Source organism: Chiloscyllium plagiosum, chromosome 2, assembly GCF_004010195.1.
Source record: "Chiloscyllium plagiosum isolate BGI_BamShark_2017 chromosome 2, ASM401019v2, whole genome shotgun sequence".
Lineage (NCBI taxonomy): Eukaryota > Metazoa > Chordata > Chondrichthyes > Orectolobiformes > Hemiscylliidae > Chiloscyllium > Chiloscyllium plagiosum.
In genome coordinates this window covers 85744466-85766995 of record NC_057711.1, presented here as the reverse complement: position 1 = coordinate 85766995, position 22530 = coordinate 85744466, and the positions used below count along the sequence as shown (strand labels likewise).

Here is a 22530-nt window from a genome sequence, read left to right as displayed (position 1 = left end):
CTACTAAGGATAGCTGGTTGTGTCGTTTCGTGGCTAGTTGATGTTCGTGGATGCGGATCGTTAGCTGTCTTCCTGTTTGTCCTATATAGTGTTTTTTGCAGTCCTTGCATGGGATTTTGTACACTACATTAGTTTTGCTCATGCTGGGTATCGGGTCCTTCATTCTGGTGAGTTGTTGTCTGAGTGTGTCTGTTGGTTTGTGTGCTGTTAAAAGTCCTAGTGGTCGCAGTAGTCTGGCTGTCAGTTCAGAGATGTTCTTGATGTATGGTAGTGTGGCTAGTCCTTTGGGTTGCGGCATGTCCTCGTTCCGACCTGGACCCAATATACCAGCCACTACAGCGGATAGCTGAAACTGACAAGCGGAAGCGACAGGGACAGGCCACTATAAATGCCGGAGGAAACACCACAGAAGCGCTTCACAGGAGGCTCCCAAGCACTGAGGATGTCACCTAGACAGGGGACGAAATGTTTGCAACAAAAACTTCCAGCTCGGCGAACAGAACCACAGCAATGTTAACTAGTAGGGTGTCGAAACTTCAGGAAATGAACTTTCAAGTTCAGCGAGCAAACCAACATCCAGAACCTCAACCTGAGCTACAAGGCTTCACAAAACTCACCAAGACCTAGGTATCTCTCCCACACCCTGCAGAGCCGATTGAACTCATCTGAGGGGCCACCCCCCAATTGATGATATAAAGTGCTGACAGAAAGTGTATTCTTAGCACTGAGCACCCTCCTCTCTATGTTGGATTTGTAGGGATCAGTCAAAAGTGTAGTTTTTTTTCAATAAAATCCCTAACTTGAAAGAAACGAAAGAGGTCCCTGTTAGCGCATATTTCCATGCTAACTGATTAAAGGACATCATTGTATCTCCCTCAAATAAAATCGCCCATGCAAAACACACTCCTAGCTGCCCAACGTTTGAATCCTGAATCTATCATCCCCGGTTGAAAACCCGGCATACCCACTATAGATGTAAGAGAAGATGTTTTGCCACTATTGCCTTCCCTCTGCCGAATTGCCCTCTATGCTTTAACAGTATTGATAACTATTGGGTTATGGCAATATTCCCTAACTGTCCTCACTTTGTCCAACAACAGTAACACCATGTCTGGAAGGTTTCGATATCTAACCATATTGAAAGAGGGTCCCCACAAGCCCAATCACTCAGGTAGGATAAAAGCGAGCTTAGCTGGTAGCTTTTAATGTCCGGGAGATACACTCCCCCCAATCTGAGAGGCAATTGCAGTTTCACTAATTTAATGACAGTTTGCTTACAATGCCAAATAAAACAGCTGAACCAGCGTTCAGTCTCCTGAATGTTTGCTTATTGAAAATCAGGGGGTGTATCCGTATAGTGTATAAAAATGGGGGAGAATATTCATCTTAATAAGCATTATCCAATACAACAAGACCAGAAGCGCCTCCTACCTTTGAAAGTCTTGTTTGATTTTGTCAAATAATTGAACAAAATTAGTTTGAACAGCTGGTCCAGAACTGGGGTAATGAATATGCCCAAATATACAAAACCCCCGTGACCACTTAAATGGGAATCAATATTCACCCTCAAGACCTAACACCTTCATAAGGCCACCCATATTCATAGCCTCTGATGTTGCAAAATTAATCTTGTACCCCGAAAAGGCACCAAATGCACTGATGTATCAGGCGAAGCACCAAAACTGCTGGATTTGACAAAACAAAATTAGGACATCATCTGTGTACAAACAAGCATGTAATTTTGACTCCACTTCTGGAGTTGATATACTGGGATCCCTATGAATGGCCTCTACCAATGGTTCAATCACCAACATAAAGAGCAGTGTCTAAAAATGTTAGAATTGCTGGATTGCACCCCAGTGGTGATGACCACAGCAAGAAGGTCACTGTAGAGAACCTTTACCCACCTTATAAAGACTTCTCCCAAGCTAAACCGCTCCACAGTATATAAAAGATATGGCCACTGAACTCAGTCAAATACCTTCTCTGCATCTACAGAAATCACCAATCCCTGTACTGACTGCTGTTGACATGCTTGAATTACATTAAGCAGCTTCCTAACAGTATTGGAGGATCTGCAGCCCTTTATGAAGCCCATGTGGCCTTCTTTAACAATAAAAGGTAAGTCTCCAGCCTTAACGCAAGAGTCAAAGAGAGGATTTTAAAGTTCACATTTAAGAGTGAAATGAACACAGTCCTCCGGGATCTTCCGTTTTTTAAGAATAGGTGAAATATTGGCCTCTCTCAGAGATGGCCGGAGACAATCATGGCTATATGAGTCATTAAAATGTTGAGCATCGGGCCTGACAAAATGCTTATAAATTCCTTGTAGAATTTGATGGGAAGTCCGTCAACACCGGGCACCTTTCCACTCTGAAGCCGCCTTATAGTCTCCTGCAACTCTTGCTCTGATAACGGGGCATTCAGAAATGAGGAGAAAGTGAGGTCTGCAGATGCTGGAGATCAGAGCTGAAAATGTGTTGCTGGAAAAGCGCAGCAGGTCAGGCAGCATTTAGGGAGCAGGAGAATCGACGTTTCGGTTCCTGAAGAAGGGCTTATGCCCGAAACGTCGATTCTCCTGTTCCCTGGATGCTGCCTGACCTGCTGCGCTTTTCCAGCAACACATTTCCATTCAGAAATGACTCTTGTTCGGGGGTCATGCCCAGGAACTCAAGAACCTTAAAAAAAAACTCAATTTTGGCCCACTGCTCCTCAGAACCTTCAGATTGGTATGACTTAAGAGTAAAATCTCTGGAATGCCACATTAATCTTTTTGGAGTCAATGTTAGGTTCCCAGACCCTTGCCTAATCACCGTAATGGCTTGACGGGCACTCCTTTTCTTGGCAAGATATGCTAAGTATTTGCCTGGCCTGTCACTCTGCTCATATAACCTTTGCTTTGCCAAAATAAACTCCTTCTTTGCTGTCTGCGTGAGCACAGAATTCAATGCAGACTGCAGTGCCAAAATGCTCTGTAGCTTGACCAAGGGCTTGTCACAGTAGGCCTTCTCGGCTGCCTTCAACCGTGCTTTGAGGAGACATTGCTGTTCACCCTTCTGCCACTTCCTACTGGCACAGGAGGAAGTAACTAACCCCCTGGCATAGGCTTTGGCAGTTTCCGAAAGGACAGATGGGCTACTAACCGAGCCTGAGTTAATGTCTCAGAATGCTCAAAATTCCCAAAACTCCACAAACATGTTAACTTTGAGGATAAAGGGATCCATTTGCCAGTGCCTCGAACCCAGTGTAATGTCCTTAATCTTAACCAACAGGTACACTGGAGCGTGATCGGAGATGGTAATATTACCAATTGTACAAGATGCCACCAAGTCCAGGGTTTCCATGGGAATCAAAAAAAATGAAACTGGTGTGACATTTGTGAGTTTGGAAAACACAAAATCCCTGCCTGTAGGGTGGAGATGCCGCCAGCCATCCACCAACCTCAACTCCACACATGGTACAGAGGGTATCGGGGGGGGCCTTTGGGGAACCTGTCTACTGTGGGCTCCATGAGACAGTTAAAATCTCCCCCCTATAATGATATGCCAGGACTCAAAACTGATCAATTTAAAGAATGCATCCACCAGAAATTTGAGGGGATGGGCTGGAAGACAATAAACATTTAAAACACCATATTCTTCCCAGTTTATCAGGGCTTTGAGAATTACAAACCTCCTGTGTGTGTCTGAAACACAGTCTAGTAACTTAAGTGGGAGATTTCTCCTAACCAATATAACCACTCCCCTACTTCTGGTATTGAAAAATGAAAAGTAAACCTGATCAAAGCCATTCTGCTGTAGTTTCAAATGCTCCCTATCATCCAAGTGTGTATCCTGAAACAAAGTAAAATCCACCTTCTTTCTAAGACTCAAAAGTACCTTCTTCCTCTTAATTGGTGAGCGACTCCCCTTGATATTCCAGGTACACCATTTAATCAAGTCATTAGCCATAATCTTCTGCAGTAACATTTAAATTCCAGAGAGGAGGAACTCAAACCACAAATCGCCAAGCTTTAGTATTGTATAACAACTATATAAACCAAAACCACTACATTCAACAAACCTACAAAGCTATCAAAGATTAGATACAAAAACTAAACCACAAACCAACATATAAAGTGCCAACAGCACTGAATAGAGGAACTCACTGCCTGTCCAAAGGGGGCAACTACCCTTCCCACAACCCAATTTCCCATCCTGCTGCCAAGAATGCAGCCCGGGCATATAAATACTTGAACCAGGTATAAAAACTGCCCGTAAGTAGGCATCGAGCCATCCCAACCATTTTCTCTCCTCCCAGTTAGAGCCACACGGCAAACACAAGCAGAAAAGAAAGAAAATACACCATGGAATAGCAATGTGAATAAAGAACTTTTTTTAAAAAAGACAAAAGAGGTAAATACCCCACTCGTCCTTTGGTATAACTTAAAAATTGAAAATACACATTTCAACAACCACCAAACATAGTTTAAACCAGATTATTACCAGTAGAAAAAGGAAAAGAAAGCCCCAACCGGACCTTCTCTGTTTTTTAACGAAAAAAACAAAGACATACCCAAACAATTCTACTATTTGTCCATACTAAATTGATCAGATTAAGTTAATTTGTCCACAAAGTCCCTTGCCTTCTCCGATGTGTCAAAGAGATGTACGGATCCATCTAGGGTGGATGGATACCTCAGAAAGTACTGGATCCCAAGCTCCCTCAGTCTTCTCTTGACACCGTCAAGTAAATTCACTGCTGCGGAGAAGTCCTGGAAGACTTAGAGCCCTCGTAAATTAGGGTGTTTGGATCCTTCCGCTGGATTCTGGAAGCTTCCACGATTCTCTCCTTTTCTCTGCAATGATGAAACCACACCTAGAGAGGAGGAGGATGCTGACCCAGACCTGATCTCCGCTCTGTGACCCAGTGAGCCCTCTCTATCTTCAAGCCTCTCCTTCCAGCCTCCAAGTTAAGGAATTTCGGCAACAAATCCTGAATAAATTCTGCCTGCCGCTCACTTTCCTTACCCTCCGCCAGACCGATGATAAGATTTTAGATTACAATACAGTGTGGAAACAGGCCATTCGGCCCAACAAGTCCACACCGACCTGCCGAAGCGCAACCCACACATACCCCTACCAAACACTATGGGCAATTTAGCATGGCCAATTCACCTTACCGGCATATCTTTGGACTGTGGGAGAAAACCGGAGCACCCGGAGGAAACCCACGCAGACACGGGGAGAACGTGCAAACTCCACACAGTCAGTCAGTCGCCTAAGGCGGGAATTAAACCCGGGTCTCTGGCACTGTGAGGCAGCAGTGCTAACCACTGTGCCACCGTGCCACCCGCATATTTGATCTGAATATTTTTTCTCCTGCCCCGGTTCTCAAGATCATCCACTTGGTCACGCAAGTTACAGACCTGTGTCTCCAGAGCTTGGATCCTACCCTTGGAGGAACTGGTATCAGCTTCCACCACTGTGACTTTGTGTTTAACCTCATCCATGCACTTCTTCAGGTCTCCCAACTGGTGTTAATGCTTCTGCAGATCGAGATCAGGGCCAGCTTCTCCTCAATCTGCTTACCCAACATCTTCCGAGACTTCGCAAGCTCCTTCACCAGGGCCTGGTAGGTAATAGGGTACGAGGATCCTGCAGGCTGGACTGCGGGCCCGGCCACAGGCGCTCCTCCACCCTTCTTCGGCATCTCTGGACAGGTAAAACGCAGGTAAGCTCATTTTTCACAGTTTCCTGGGACTCCACGACCTTTCCATAGTCCCAGGATATCACAATGGTCCAGGTTGGTGGGATTAAAAATTCATCTCGCTTGTGCTTCAGTGCGGAGCTCTGCAACGCGATCCTCCTAGATCACCGCCATGTTGGATCCCCCAGAAGAGTTTTTTGATAAGCGAATAAAGTAAACAGTTGTGCATTAGACTTTCAATTTAGCAAGTAAGAGGTTTTCTTCTTTTTTAAAATACTTTTATTGAAAAAAAATGTCCTTTACAAAATTATAGAATTACAAAAATATAACATTATAACAAAAACAACAATAAACAATGAACCAACTACTATACTACTCTACAAAAGTTAAAAATCACAACACCAGGTTATAGTCCACCAAGTTTAAAAGGAAGACTAGCTTTCGGAGCGCTGCTCCTTCATCAGGTCGTTGTGGATACACAGTTGTAAGACACAGAATTTATAGCAAAAGTTTACAGTGTGATGTAACTGAAATTATACATTGAAATATATCTTGATTGTTTGTTAAGTCTCTCATCTGTTAGAAAGTCCATGATAGTTTCACTTCTTTCATATGTAAATCATAAAACATTTTTTTTAAATTTTACACACTCGGGTTAACTGTAACAATTGGTGTCAGCGCAGATAAGATGTTGAAATGTTGAAGGTGTTAGCCCCTGTGTTCATGTCTGTGCCATAATGTTTAGACTGATTCTAATCTAAAGAGTGAGTTAACAGACTCTTACATGGCTTCATGCAGTTTTTGAGCAAAGTACAATGTAACTCTGCAAGTATAAAGTCACCCCACAAAAGTATATGTGTACATGTGGGTTTTTGTTTGTGTGTGTGTGTGTGTGTGTGTGTGTGTGTGTGTGTGTGTGTGTGTTTTGCAATGGTGTGACATGAAACCAAAGTCCTGATTGAGGCCATCCCCATGGGAACCGAACTTACCCATCAACCTCTGCTCAGCCACTTTTCGCTGCTACATGTCCCGAAGTCCGCCTTGAAGGATGGTCACCCGAAGGTCCAAGGTCAAATGTCCTGGACCGCTGAAGTATTCCCCAACTGGGAGGGAACACTCCTGTCTGTTGATTGTTGTGCGGTGCCCGTTCATCCGTTGCCATAGCCTTTGCTCAGTATCACCAATGTACCATGCCTCAGGGCATCCTTGCCTGCAGCGTATGAGATAGACAACGTTGGCTGAGTCGCATGAGTACCTGCCACATACATGGTGGGAGGTGTCCCCACGCGTAATGGTGGTAACTATGTCCATACACACTGGCACGTCTTGCAGCACCTACCGTGACAGGGTTGTATGGAGTTGTCCTGAAAGCCAGGCAGTTTGCTACGAACAATGATCTGTTTAAGGTTTGGTGGTTGCTTAAAGGTGAGCAGTGAAGGTGTGGGGAAGGTCTTGGCAAGGTGTTCATCCTCATTGATAATGTGTTGCAGGTTACGAAGAACATGGCATTGTTTTTCAGCTCTTGGGAAGTACTGGACAATGAAGGATACCCTGTCAGTTGCAGCACATGTCTGTCTCCTGAGGAGGTCATTAAGGCACATCGGAACTGGCTGTCGATGAGTTGAGCATCGTACCCTGTTCTTATGAGGGCATCCCTGAGTATTTTTAGGGCACAGACAGGGAACACAGGAGGCTAACACCTTCAACATCTCAACATCTTATCTGCACTGACACCAACTGTTACAGTTAACCTGAGAATGTAACTTTTCAAAAAAGAAAGTTTTGTGATTTACATATGAAAGAAGTGAAACTATCATGGTCATTCTAACAGATGAGAGGCTTAACAAACAATCAAGGTATTTTTCAATGTATAATTTCAGTTACATCACACTGTAAACTTTTGCTATAAATTCTATGTCTTACAATTGTGTACTCCACAACCACATGATGAAGGAGCAGCACTACGATAGCTAGTGCTTCCAATTAAACCTGTTGGAGTATAACCTGGTGTTGTGTGATTTTTAACTTTGCACACCCCAATCCAACACTGGCATCTCCAAATCAACTCTACAAAAGAGCTCATAGCTACACTCATTACACATCAATAAATAAGTCAATAAATAACGCCGCTCAGCATAACAAGACCTCAGCTCTGAACCTTCAAAAGCATCAATTATTAAATCCACATTTGCTCGAACTTCTTCCTCTCAGGAAATTAACCATGGCTCGACAAAAGCCCTAATTAAAATGGCAGCAGACATGCTTCCAAATAATTCAAAAAAGGCTGCCACGTCTTATAAAAGTTGTCCTTTTTCTGGTGCACCATGTTTGGTTTAAAGTACCAAAGCCTAAAGGAATGTGTTCCATAATTAACTTATGCCAACTCGATACACCCAGGAGGGTTTCAGACACCCAACACATCAGAATGTGCGTCCTCACAAAAAAGTGAGGATGTTACAAAGTTCTTTCCCCATGTATGTCTAAGGGAGATAAATTTGTCAGACCCAGGAGAAGAGAAACCGAGTCCACCTTGACTTCGGTCCCCAAGACCTTCTCTATTATTCCTGCCATAGCGCTCTAATACACACAGAGCCTGTGGAGGGACCACAAACAAATGAGTGAGGGTACCCTTATTTATTTTACATTTGAGGCACATTGAAGACGCACCCTGCTTAAAATTTTGCAAGACGGTCTGAGGCCAGATTAGCCTTATGAAGAATCTTTACCTGCATAGCATGAGTCCTATTACATAGTGAAATCTTCCGCACATTCTCACAAATGTCTCCCAAGTTTCCAGAATGATCTCCACCCCTTACTGTCTCTCCCAGACTTCCTGTAATTGCTCGATGTCACCAGAGGAACCTGCCCTCAACAACTGATAGAGAGTCGTCACTGAAAGAATGCTCTTAAGTTTGAAGCACCCTCTTTTCCATATCAGGTCTATAACACTCAGTCAGCAGCGTGGTCACTTTTCGGATAAAATCTCTGATCTGAAAACAATGGAAGAGGTCCTGTCTCAGTAGTCCATACTTACAAGTTATTTGATCAAACTACATTAACGTTTCATATTCAAACAGTTCATCCAAACAAAAAGACTCCCCTATCCGCTCAGGACTTAAACCTGGGATCCACTGTCCCTGGCCAGGAACCTGACATACCAACTATGGGAGTATGGAAAGACATTTTAGACATATTGCTCTCCATCTGCCTCACTGCCCTCCACGCTTTGACAGTATTAATAACTACTGGATTGCAGCAATGTTCCACAACAATCCTCATTTTGACCAGAAACAACAGCTTAATAAAAGGACACTTTGCCTGGGAGGCCTCAACGTCCAATCATACTGACACAGAGTCCTCACAGGTCCAACCACTCACAAAAGATTGGAGGGAACTCAACTGATATCTTCTGACATCCCAGAGATCCACTCCACCTAACCCCTGGGCATTTTCAATTTCGTAAGCTTGATATGGGGGCCGCTTATGGTGCTAAATAAAAGAACTAAACCAACCATTTAATATCCAAAACGTTTGTCTAGAAAAAGCAAGGGAAGCATCTGCAGAGGTTATAATAAGCAAGGAAGAACATTCACTTTAATAACAGCAACTCAACCTAGCCAAGATATTGGAAGACCCCCCCCCAACCTTAGAAGGTCTTGTTTAATCTCGTCAAACAAGTGAACAAAATTAGCCTTGAGTAACTGATCAAAATTAGGGGTAACAGAGAGGCCCAAATAAAGAAAGCCTCCCTGTGCCCACTTAAAGGGGAACACACCTTCAATGTCTGGTATTCCCCAAGACGCCCCATAGGCATAGCCTCCGATTTTGAAAAATTGATCCTGTTAACCTGAGAAAAAGCCAAATGGATCAACACATTGTATCAAATAGGGCACCAAAACTGTGGGGCTTGAAAGAAAAATGAGAACATCATCTGCATATAATGTGATCTTATGCACGTTCGACTCCACCTTTGGGGCAGCTAATATTAAGGTCCCCACAAATGGCCTCTGCCAGCTGCTCAATTACCAACGTGAAGAGCAAAGGTGAGAGGGAACAGCCTTGCTAACTGCCCCTACCAATGTTAAAATGATCAGTAAGAACCGCTGCCAGAGGATCACTGTAAAGGACCCTTAGCCATCTAGTAAATACTTCAACCAGACCAAATCGCTCAAGGTATAAAAAAGATACAGCCATTCCACCCAGTCATATGCCTTCTCCGCATCCAAGGAAATCATCAACCCTTGAACTGACCATTGCTAGCACACTTGAATCATGTTAAGCAGTCACCTAGCATTATTAGAAGATCTCCGAACGTTTATAAAGCCCGTCCGATCCTCCTTAACAATAGAGGACAACACCCTTTTCAGCCTCAATGCCAGAGTCTTTGATAAAATTTTAAATATCAGAGTTTAAAAGCAAGATGGGTCTGTAAGAAGCGCAGTCTTCAGGGGTCTTCCCTTTCTTGAGGATAAGAGAGATATTAGCCTGTCTCAAGGGTGGTCTCCTGTATCTCTTGGGCTGTTAACAGAGCACTACGAAGAGACGCCTGTTCAGCAGACACACCAGGAAGATCCAAGTTCCTAAAAAAAATCCCATCTTATCCCATCTGTCCTCACAGCACTCAGACTGGTAAAGTTCAGAGTAAAACCTCCAAAACACCTCATTGACCTTTTTAGCTTCGTAAGTAAGAGTCCCATTCCCTTCCCTAATAGAATCAATAGACTGAGAGGCAATCTTCTTCATGACCAAATATGACAAGTATTTACCCGGCCTATCACCATGCTCAAACAGCCTCTGCTTCGCAAAGGCAAGTTCCTTCCTTGCTGTATGCGTTAGCATGGAGTTTAAGGTAGATCAGAGAGCTGTAATCCACTGTAGCTTAGCCATCAACAGTCTACTGTAATAATCCATCTCAGCTGCCTTTTATTCATGCCTCAAGCAGACGCTGCTGCTCTCCCCTCTGTTGCTTCTGGCTGTCAGAGTATGAGATAATTATCCCTCTAGCATAGGCCTTAGCAGTCTCCTAAAGAATGGACGGATTACTAGCTGTACCTGAGTCGGTGGCCAAAAAAGCTTCAAATTCCCTGGAGAAGTCTTCTACAAACTTGCTATCCTTGAGGAAGATGGGATCCATTCACCAGTACCGTGAGCCCATTGCATCATCCTTAATCTTAACCATTAAATACACCGCTGCATGATCAGAAATGGCAATATTCTCAATTGGACAGGATACCACCAAATCTAAAAAAGCCGCAGGAGTTAGGAAATAATCAATCCTTGTGTGGCCTTTTGTGTGGATTGGAAAAGAACATAAAATCCCTGCCTTTGGGGTGTAAACATCTCCAGACGTCTACCAACCCCAGTTCCAAGCATAGGTCACCCAACTGCTTAAATTGTGAAGTTTTTTTTTGAGGGGGGGGGTGGCTTTGGGCATTCTATCCAGCACACGATCCATAACGCAATTAAAGCTCCCCCCATAATAATATGCCACAATGCCAAGGCCATCAGCTTAGACAGTGCATCAGTGAGAAAATTAAGAGGGTGGGCCGGAGGACAGTAGACATTCAAAATACCGTGTTCCTCGCCATGTATAACGGCCTCAAGAATAACAAACCACCCATACTCATCTTTAACACAATCTATTAAATTAAATGGGAGACCATTCCAGATGAGAATTGCCATTCCTCTGCTCCTCGTACTAAAAGATGACAAAAACACCCAATCAAACTCCCCCTGCTGCAACTTCAAGTGTTCCTTGTCATTTAAGAGGAGTCTCCTGCAACAGGCAACATCCAATTTCTCCTTTCTAAGGTTCGCCAACACCTTTTTTCTTTTAACTGGCGAATGAATCCCTCTGATATTCCAGGTGCACCATTTAAGAATGCTGCTAACCATAATCATTTACAATCACCTTTGACCGGCCGAGAAGAAGAATTCATCTTGCAACACGCTGCACTTACTCAAAAGGAGACTCATAAGAGCCTTTTGCAAAAAAAAAAAACAAAAAACCCTACAAAACACAAAAGGCATGTAATGGGGGACTCTATTCCCTGCCCACAGAGGGCACTTACATTTTCCACACACAACTCCATCCCCCTTTCCAGCTCAAGCCACAGCCCAAACCCAAGCAATGGAAGAAACCAAACAAAGAACGTTGTAAACACAAAGGTATAACAAAACTAGTGAGCATTCTGCCCACTCCCCACCATATATCAATACCAGTCCAGCTTGGAAAGGAACAAGAACCCACCAACAACAGCTTCTTTGGGAAAGGTTTGAATGTACAAAAAATAAAAGCAAGACAAAAAAAAAAGACACTATTGTCCATGTCCATAAATACATCTCCATTATTTTAAAGTGTCCAAGTAGTTTTTGGCTTGCTCCAAGGAATCAAACGACCACAGTCTCCTAAGTAGTACAAAGCACCCCTTGGTATCTCATCAAATATTGAATACGGAGACCTCATCTGTTCTTAATAGTCATTAGACCAACACATTGGCAGCCAAAGCTTCAGTTTTAGGTTCAAGCATAGACATTTCTTTACTGTACCTCTCCACCATGCTTTCCTCCTTCAAGTCACTTTTTAAACACATACTTTGTATTTCCATATATGGATCAATGTCCTTTTCTGTTTCATAATGCTCCTTTAAAGCACTTTGAGTTGTTTCATTATGTTCAATGTATTATAAAAAGTCTAAATTATTATTGTTGCCTTAGGATCATTTGTAAGTAGCAACACATCATTCTCATTGACAAAGGAGAGAGCAGAGTTGTAATCAGTTGGTGTTACTGCTGGTTGGGGCACTATAAGGTCAACAGCCCAAAGCAGCACATCTCCTGCTGGGCAACAGTTGAATGGCACTGGCTTTGCAGAAACCTATATTTAATATGAGAAAGTATCTTGCCACAAGAGTGGCTTGTGTAATTCACATACCACAAACTCCTGTGGAGAAATACCAGTTCTCTAACTTTTTACAAAGCATACGTCAAGAACTTGTTGTGCAAGAAATCCTTTACAAACAAACAAAAATTAGGAACAGGAGGCAGCCATTCAATCCTTCAAGCTTGCTTAATCATTCTATACTGATTGAAAATGTAGAATTGAGACATAAAAATCATCTAGAGGACAAACTATGACTCTTTTGCTGAACAAAAAACTCTATTTACAAGTCTTACAAATATTCAATGACCCAAACTCCACCCCCTCTGAGGCAGATAATTACAAAGTTGCATTATCCTCAGAAAAGAAATTCTTTTCATCTCTGTCCTGAAGGAGTGAACCTTAATTTTTAAACAGCATCCCCTAGTTCACCGATAAGAGAAAATATAATTTCCACATTCATCTTGTCAAGACCATTCAGGATCTCTCATACATCAACCAAGTCACCACTCTTCTAAACCCCAGTGAAATCAAACCCAGACTGTCCAACCTTTCCCTACAGAACCATCCATTCATTCCAGGTATCAGTCCAGCAAACATCCTCTAACCCACCTCCAATCCATTTACTACTTTCCTTAAATAAGGATACCAAAATGCACACAGTATTTTAGATGTGGTCTAAATAATACCCTGTAGAACTAAAGGACAGCATCCTTACTTTTATGTTGAATTGACAACCACCGGCAGAAGAGACAGCGCCTCGAAAGCTAGTGCTTCCAAATAAACCTGTGGGCTATAACCTGGCATTGTGCGATTTTTAACTTTGCAATAAAAAGATAGCATTCCATCAGCCTTCTTAGTTACTTATTTACAAGAACACATAGATCTGCCTGCGCTGCAGAATTCTGAAGGCACTCTGTTTAGATCATACTGTGTTCTTTTATTCTTCCTACTATCATGAACTACTTCACAATTTCCCACATTATAGTCAATCTGCCACCTTCCCTGCCCCACTCCCCCAACCTACCTATACCAATCTATAATCTTGTCGTCTTCGTAACATACTTTCCCCTACCTACCTTTACATCCCTCATCCAATTACTGGAGATAAATAACAGACCCATGTGGCTTCCCACTTGTCACATCCTGCCAAACAGTAAAGGACCTATTTACATTACAAACTAACATCATAACATTTTGATGTGCAGCGTTTGTAAACATGGTGCAGCATTAACCAAAATTTACCTCCTGTTGATGTAACTTACAACAGAGTAAACTATAGTATGTTTAGTTCTAGCACTCATTTTGACTGAAATGCATACACTTCCATAGACAGAACAAGACGTTCTAAAATAGTTGAATGATAATTGATTTTGAGCTTTCCAGTAAATTCAGATCAATAATTTGCTACTTCCTAACATAAAGCATTTACTGAACTTGTATGTCATATAGACCATAGCCTGAAGTGCATTCAGGCTAAACTTTATCATCACTGATTCAGGTTCAATGTTGAGAAAATTACCTTGTCTAATATGATTTGAAAGCTTTTTCAAATAGCAGAGACAAAATCTATTCGAAATAATCTGTTTTTCCTAAGTTGATTTTCCTTCTTAAGCAGGTAATTACAAAGTTGCATAACCCTCAGAGAAAAAAAATTCTTATCTCTGTACTAAAAGAGTGAATTCTAATGTTTAAACAGTGCCCCCTAGTTCACCCATAAGAGAAGCTATCATTTTTCTTCTATTATAAAATAAATCTCTTTAAAATTTTGAATTATATTTTTGCAAGAGCACATTAGAGACAACAGCTGTCATTAAGTTCTACAATATCACTGTATAGTGTCGCTCCCATTCGATAGGGAATAAAACATTATGAAGAACCAAGCCATTTATTTTCCATTTATGGTGGGATTGCCCAGTCTCTTTCTTTCGCCCACTTAAATAAATGTAAATAAATCTCGCACCTAGCAATAATCAACTGCTGTTGTGAACTGAAGCAAACAAAGAGTGGAAAATAAGAGATGCAGAATGAGGTAACCTTGAAGATATTACACTAAATACAGGAAAAGATCACTTAACAATTCACACATTCCTAATCAGCATTATTCTTGTTTAACATTGATAAACACAGGTAGTAAATCTATAGAGGCACCAGCCAGTATAATTAATTTTGACCACTGAGGCAATATTATGAAATTACAAATTTGCAACAAAGCAAAACTTCACCCTCTATCATTGCAGTAACCAAATGCAGGTTTGTTTGAGCCAAGTCTTTGAAGCCAAGGAAACAGCAGTTTTTAAGCAATATAAAACTAAATTTATGTCCCAAGAAAACAAGGTCATGTTCAATGTTATATAAAATAATGGATAATCAAATTCCACTTCAATTCTAAGAATGTGGTTTCTTTGAACAGTCTGAAGAGAGAGACTCTAAAACAAGAAAAGTTAGAATAATTTTTGGAATAAATTCAAAAAATATTTTAAGTGGGAAATTTTCAGGCAAGCCAAGTATTGACTAAAAACCTTTTGAGAAAATAACAATGCCCACCCAGTATTGTTTATGGACTGAGAGTATTCACTATTTTAATATTATAGATGATTAATAGCATGCAAGAACTTATTGTTTCATCAAACAGTTCATTCATTCATAACACACAAGTTATTTGAATACATTTCAACTTTAAATTCCATCTGAATTTCAAAGTGACAATCTCATACTTAAGTCAGACTTTTTAAAAAATATACATTTATAAATATTATCTGAAGAAAGAACATGATGCTGAAGGTTTTCATATTGCACTCATCAGAATAGAATGTCAATAAAACCAAATCTCAAAGGAAACAACAAGATATTTTGTATGAGAAGAGGATGCTGATTGGTTGGGAAGTGGACTCAGATGGGTAGAGGCATTGCCATACATTATGGGTCAGTTAACAGTGAAACACCAATTTAAATTAAAACCAGGCAAGTCAGTGGTACAGAGCAAGTGGCCAAGGCAATGAAAAGCAGAATGGACCAGTAATAGATTTCCCAAAGTTATTGTTCACTCAAACACATGCAATTTGTAGGCCTGCTCTTTCTATTTCAGAAAGACAAGCCTGCACGTGAATATGTGACTTCTAGCACATAGTGAGTCAAACTGCAAGCCCAATTGATTTGTTAGTATATAAATTAACATGCTTTTTCCTCCAGTAAAGATCTTTAAAGAATACCTCTTTGCTTGTGCTTTTTTAGAACATAGCACATTACAGCACAGTACAGGCCCTTCGGCCTTCAATGTTGCGCTGACCTATGGAGCCAATCTGAAGCCAATCTAACCTACACTATTCCATTATTATGTTTATTCAATGACCCTTGAACTGCCATTAATGTTGGTGAGCCTACTACTGTTGCAAGCAGGGCGCTCCATGCCTTTACTACTCTGAGTGAAGAACCTACCTCTGACATCTGTCCTATATCTATCACCCCTCAATTTAAAGCCATGTCCCCTCATGCTAGCCATCACGAAAAGAGGGAAAAGGCTGTCACTGTCTACCCTATCTAACCCTCTGATCATCTTGTACGTCTCTATTAAGTCACCTCCAACTTTCTTCTCTCTAATGAATACAGCCTCAAGTCTCTCAGCCTTTCTACAGAAGACCTTCCCACCATACCATTTTTTTTCAGCTCTAATCTCCTGATATGCTTCAGTGTCAAAATTTTCTTTATAATATTACTTTGAGTTATGTTAAAGATGATACATATACCAATTATTGCTCTGCACCACAGCCTTGTCACCCAGAGTAGGAAGTAAGTTTGGTAATCTTGAGATTTGTTTTAATGGGTGTAAGACAAAGAAACAGTATGACTCTTTATTCAACAACACTCAAGGTCTGCATCACTAAGCAACTACATATATACATTTTTATATAGGCACTTATAATTTTTTCACGTAATACTTTCAAAAACAAAGTTTCTGTTCTTAGATGGTGAGCTCAAATAGCATGAATTGACTTAGAGTCATAGAGATGTACAGCACAAAAACAAACACTTCGGTCCAACTCGTCCATGCCTACCAGATATCCCAACCTAATCTAGTCCCATTTGCCAGTACTTGGCCTATTTCTCTTGGTGGAACAATGCACAAAAACTTAATGTTTGTACAGTATTGTAAAAAAAAATGCTTCACAAGAATATTGTAAAAGTCTGGCACTGAGCCACACTGAGGACACTCCCACAGTATCATAGAATGTGTTGCAGAGCTGGAGGTCATTTGGCCATCATATCTTTATCAGTTCTGAGCATTTTAATTTAGTGCCAAGCTTCTGTGTTTTTCCCATGATCCTGACATTGTTTCTATTTTAATGGTCATCTAATACCCTCTTGAATGTGTTAATTGAACATTCGTCCATGACACTTCTAGGACATGCATTCCAGACTTTAAATGATCACAGTGTGAATGTTTCTTTTCCACCTTTATTTGCCTCTTTTGTGTAATATTTTAAAACTGTGCCCTCTGGTTCCAATCCTTTTTGAGCCCAAATAGTTTCTCCCTATCCACTCTGTCCAGAACTCTCATGGTTTTGAAACCTTCTCTTAGCTACTTCCCCTACAAGGGGGAAGAATCCCAACTTCACCAATCTTTCCTCATAACAAAGAGTTTAATCTCCTGAACAGTTCTCAAACTTCTTCTACACTCTCTCCAATGCATTCACAACCTTCATATATTGTGCTGCCGAGAACTGAGCATAATACTATAGTGGAGAACTAAGTAGTGTCCTATGCAAGTTTACTATAACACCCTTGCTCTTGAATTCTGTGCCCCTATTAACTGAAGGCTAGAAATGACTAAATGTACATATACAAGCAAATGTCTCTGTACTTTTATAATCCCATCCTTTTCCAATTAATGCCAGGATTCCACTCGCCTTTCTCATTCTATGCTGAAGCTGCATATTCCATAGAACAAAATCTCTACAGTGGGGGAATAAGCCATTTGGCTCAACATGTCAAGACGGGTGACACAGTAGCTCAGTAGTTAGCACTGCTGCCTCACAGCTCCAGGGACCCGTGTTCAGTTCCAGCCTCGGGCGACAGTCTGTGTGGATTTGCACATTCTCCCTAAGTTTGTATAGGTTACCTCTGGGTGCTCCGGTTTCCTCCCACAGTGCAAAGATGTGCAGGTTAGGTGAATTGGCCAAGCTAAATTGTCCATAGTATTCAGGGATTTGTAGGTTAGGTGTATTAGTCAGGGATACACGTAGGATAATAGTGTAGAGGAATGGGTCTGGGTGGGTTACTCTTCTGAGGGTCGTTGTAGACTTGTTAGGCCGAAAGGCACCTTCCCACATTATAAAGATTCTATGTACCTGCACAGTCTTTAGAATAGAAAAAAAAGAAGAGTAGCTTTTATATTATTCTTTCTTTCCACATTCTATTTCTTATTTTGACCATAGAGTTCTCTTATATATTACAGGACCTTGAGGATTTCTTTATGTTTACATGAGCCAGTGGGAACAGTGTCGTAACATTTAGCTAGATGACCCTCTTACTGTTCTTACACACCTCAGCTAAAGCACAGGCCTCACTGCAACGTTTGTTTAATGTCTCCAACTCAAAAATATTCCTGGTTGTTATAGCCTTTTGCATCTGGTCTACAACTTCTTTACAGTTTCTGGCAGATTTTTTTTCTGTTTTCAAGTATTCCAGCTCCAGACATGGTATGCCAATTTCAAAGTTGCTGCCAAGCTCATTCACATTTCTCAGTGAAAACGGCTTATGCCCGAAACGTCGATTCTCCTGTTCCTTGGATGCTGCCTGACCTGCTGCGCTTTTCCAGTAACACATTTTCAGCTCGTCAGTGAAAACAAACACAAGAAACAGGAGCTCCTGGTATAATCTATTTTCACAGCAATGTAGCAAGCCTAGGATGATCTAGATAGAAACTTAAACCAAATACCTCCAACTTTAACCTTTGATCTGAAGGACATGTGGATACTTTTAAGGTTTTGTCATTACTTGCAATATTTTTGCCGATCTGAAAATAATGAACTTTTAAACCTCTAATAAAGATAATTGGAGGCATCTCATCTTTACCGATGAACGAAGAATGGTGTCACCAATTGTTCAGTGTTTTGTCACTTCTAACTGTTCTTATCAAATAAGCAGAAACCACCTTTTAAATGGCAATATTTTAAATGTGTTTGCCAGCCATTTCCATTACATTTAAATTTCAACCTTAAGCTAAAAGATATATCCTTAATAAAACAAATGATTAGATTAAACAATTTTGCAAAGTCAAGAATGCTCAAAAGGCTAGAATTTGAACAACAAAGTTAATCAAAATATTGTAAGGCTAGAGGAGAGGTAGAGATAAAACCATGAGCAAATTTGAAAAAAGGGATAACAATCTTAAAATTGAATAATTATCGAACTGGGAATCAGTGAGGTCAAACAAGCAAAGATGAAGGGGAGCAGAATGTTGAGAGCGCTAAGATATGGGGAGTATGGGGCGGCATGGCGGCACAGTGGTTAGCACTGCTACCTCACAGTGCCAGAGACCCAGGTTCAATTCCCGCCTCGGGCAACTGTCTGTGTGGAGTTTGCACATTCTCCCCGTGTCTGCGTGGGTTTCCTCCGGGTGCTCCGGTTTCCTCCCACAGTCACAAAGATGTGCAGGTTAGATGAATTGCCCGTAGTGTTACGTGAAGGGGTAAATGTAGGGGAATGGTTCTGGGCGGGTTGCTCTTCGGAGGGTTGGTGTGGACTTGTTGGGCCAAAAGGCCTGTTTCCACTCTAAGTAATCTAAAGACTTGAATGTTGGCATAGGTGAAAAGGGAAAATCAGCCATTAGTGTGTTTAAGTAGTCCAGTCATACAGCTGTATGAAAAAAACAATAGATGAGGGTTCCAAAGATTAACTGAAGCATGGTATCAGTGTCGGGCAACATTACAAAGTATTTGGTCTTAATGATAGACCAGATATGTGATAGAAACTTACTTTTGAGTTCATATGCAAGATCAGGATTGCAAACAAAATCTAGCTCAGCTTCAAGCAGTTTCCAGGGAGCAGGATGGAAACAATGATCAGGTAATTTCTTTGATGATAGTCAGAGTCGAAAATCTGCTATATTAGGCAACTTCTGATATTAAAAAAAATCTGTAGCCTATTTCAAAGTTTAGAAAGTCCAATTTCTTTTAATTTTGCTAAGTTAACATTCATTTTTAAATAATAATTATTTGCTTAAAACAGCCTTTGTTCTACACTCCCTCATTTATAGTACATCCTACTTATGCAATGCAGAGAATGAAAAAATGTTTCAACTTTTTTTTACCTCCATTATATTTAGGTTCAGCACAATTTTCACCGCTCATTAGAACCAAAGATCCTTTTGGGGCCCAAACGGAGGCCTGCCACGTTGCCATTGCTTCAGGGGGCTCTTGACAAGGAAATAATGCTCTGTTGTTGATTGGAGATCCTGATGTATATACACATGGCCTTAAATATGAAAGGATTGAATAAATGTAATATAAATTTTTAAACAGCACATTAGTATCACCAATTCATCACTTATTTGAATGAAGACAAAATACTGTGGATGCTAGAAAAATCTGAAACGAAGACAGAACACTAGAAAAACTCAGGTCTGTCACATTGGTGGAGAGAGAGAGAGAAAGAGTTAATATTTCAAGTTGGCAAGACTTTTCAGTGCATTTATTTGACCTGGTAGCACTAATATAGTTCACTTGACCTTCATTCAAGAACGGGAGAAAGTAATGACTGCAGATGCTGGAGATCAGAGTCGAGAGTGTGGTGCTGGAAAAGCACAGCAGGCCAGGTAGCATCTGAGGAGCAGGAGGATCGACAGTTCGGGCATGAGCCCTTCATCAGAAATGCCAGCACAATACTCTACTTCATTCAGGAGCCCAAATTCAAATTCCAGCCATTTTGAGAGTTCATAGCAAGAAAGAGAGCAAGCAGGAGAGGGGGCAGGTGGAGAGGGCAAAATGGGCAGGTGGAGAAAAGCAAGGGCTGAACTTAACTGCATTGTCAGAACCTCAATGGTTGTAATCACAGTAGGACTCGAGACTGCTAAGTGTTCTCAGCGCACCTAAAGAAACAACTTTACATAAGCATTTGGTCATCTCCACGTTCACCAGCCAATTGAGGATGATAGGTGAGAGTATACTGACAGGGTCCAAAACATAGTCATTCTCTACATGAATGAATTTGGTTATGGCTGTGCCCATTTCAACCTCATTGGAAGTTCTTCTAAAATACCCAATGACAATGGTCCCACCTGTTGTCAGTGGGTGGTCTCTATGCAGACTACAGCCGCAGCAGAAGAACATAATGAAGTGATGATTCTCCCGAGAGGACTCCTGACAATGAATTCCATCAGCATTTTCTTAGGTTTCATCATTTTATTAACAATCTCAGCAAAGCATTATTCAAAATACAGAACTGCTTGCCAGGCTTCCACTTTAGTAGTGTATGCAAATTTGCATATCACTCCCTTCAACCCAAATTCAAATAATGAGAGTGCACAAGTGATCCAAAAGTATGAGTTCCTGTTGCATCACTCCCCCCTAAAGAAAATTTCTCTTCAAACCGGTTTCAAATCCAATTTGCTACCTTTTCTCTAAACCCTTTATTTTATTCCCCAAGGTCTCCTGTGTGGTTCATTCCAAAAGGTTTCTGAAGTTTGCTAGAGGCATGACAGCATCAGGGAAGTGTGCTAACAGTGTTTCAGACAGCTTTCCTGCACACTCTCCTACTTAAATAAGAACACAAGAATTAGGAACATGAAGAGTTATGGCCTGTCAACCCTGCTCCACCATTCAATACTACTGTTAAAGATCTAAGGCTACATCTCTACTATTCACTTCCTCGTCACTTAATTTCTTTCTATCTCAGACTTAAACTGACCCTTTATCTAAAGACTCTGCCTCCTTGTTTTTGTTTCCACTGGTTGAGGCACCTTTCAATTTTTAAAAGCTGAAATGAATGTTAAAAAAAATGAATAATGGTGAAATGACTAAATATGCAGGAAAAGAAAAGAAATCGGACAACTCAAGCTTCAAAACTGAGTGTCTGCTTGGTAAACCTGACAATACCTTTCCTCTGCTCCATCATCTTTGATGAGTACTATTCCATTTTTAGCTCTCAGCAGGGTAGGTTCTTTGATGCTTTTACTGTAAAATGGTTTTGACTGCTCTGGAGAATCTACAGACATCTTGCTGTCAGTGAGTTGCTGGATTTTCTATACCCTTTCAATCCAACACACTTTCTCTTTAAGCCAATGATTTTTTGTTGGACTTCAGCCTTTTGTCGATACACCTATTTTCTTTCTCTCAAGTTTTGGCATTCAGCGATGCCTTGCAATTTAGTTGCTCCTGAATCTCCTGGTCATTCTAAACCTAATAGCTCTTGGAAGAGAACTAAACAGTCCATTCTCTCTGATGCTCTTTATGACAGACTTAAGGGTAGACCAGACACTGTTGTTAATCACTACTTCCCATTGATCTTCGCCAGGTTGTCGGTGAGGCACTGAGTAGGTTATTCTTTGCAGGATTCTGGAAGCCCTTGACATTTTAATTGCCATGGTAGCACATCTGCTTTCGGGCCAGGCAGAGGGAAGTAGTTGCTGAAAATGTGTTGCTGGAAAAGCGCAGCAGGTCAGGCAGCATTCTCCTGTTTCCTGGATGCTGCCTGACCTGCTGCGCTTTTCCAGCAACACATTTTCAGGCAGCATCCAAGGAATGAGAATCGACGTTTCGGGCATAAGCCCTTCTTCAGGAATGAGGAAAGTGTGTCCAGCCGGCTAAGATAAAAGGTAGGGAGTAGGGACTTGGGGGAGGGGCGTTGGAAATGCGATAGGTGGAAGGAGGTCAAGGTGAGGGTGATAGGCCAGAGTGGGGTGGGGGCGGAGAGGTCAGGAAGAAGATTGCAGGTTAGGAAGGCGGTGCTGAGTTCGAGGGATT

At 41.3% G+C, this 22530-nt stretch overlaps 1 protein-coding gene across 7 annotated transcripts in view; it reads right to left on the bottom strand.

Annotated features, from left to right (window-relative positions):
* Positions 1–22530, bottom strand: part of LOC122561552 (aminopeptidase O (putative)) — a 399666-nt gene that overhangs the window by 367608 nt on the left and 9528 nt on the right. For all 7 annotated transcript variants that reach the window (XR_006315040.1, XM_043713375.1, XM_043713330.1 and 4 more), the window contains exon 3: positions 19881–20044. Coding sequence is in view for 6 of the 7 variants with exons in the window: in XM_043713375.1 (XP_043569310.1) it covers positions 19881–20044 (164 nt within the window). In the remaining variant the exon portion in view is untranslated. The remainder of the gene's footprint in view (positions 1–19880; positions 20045–22530) is intronic.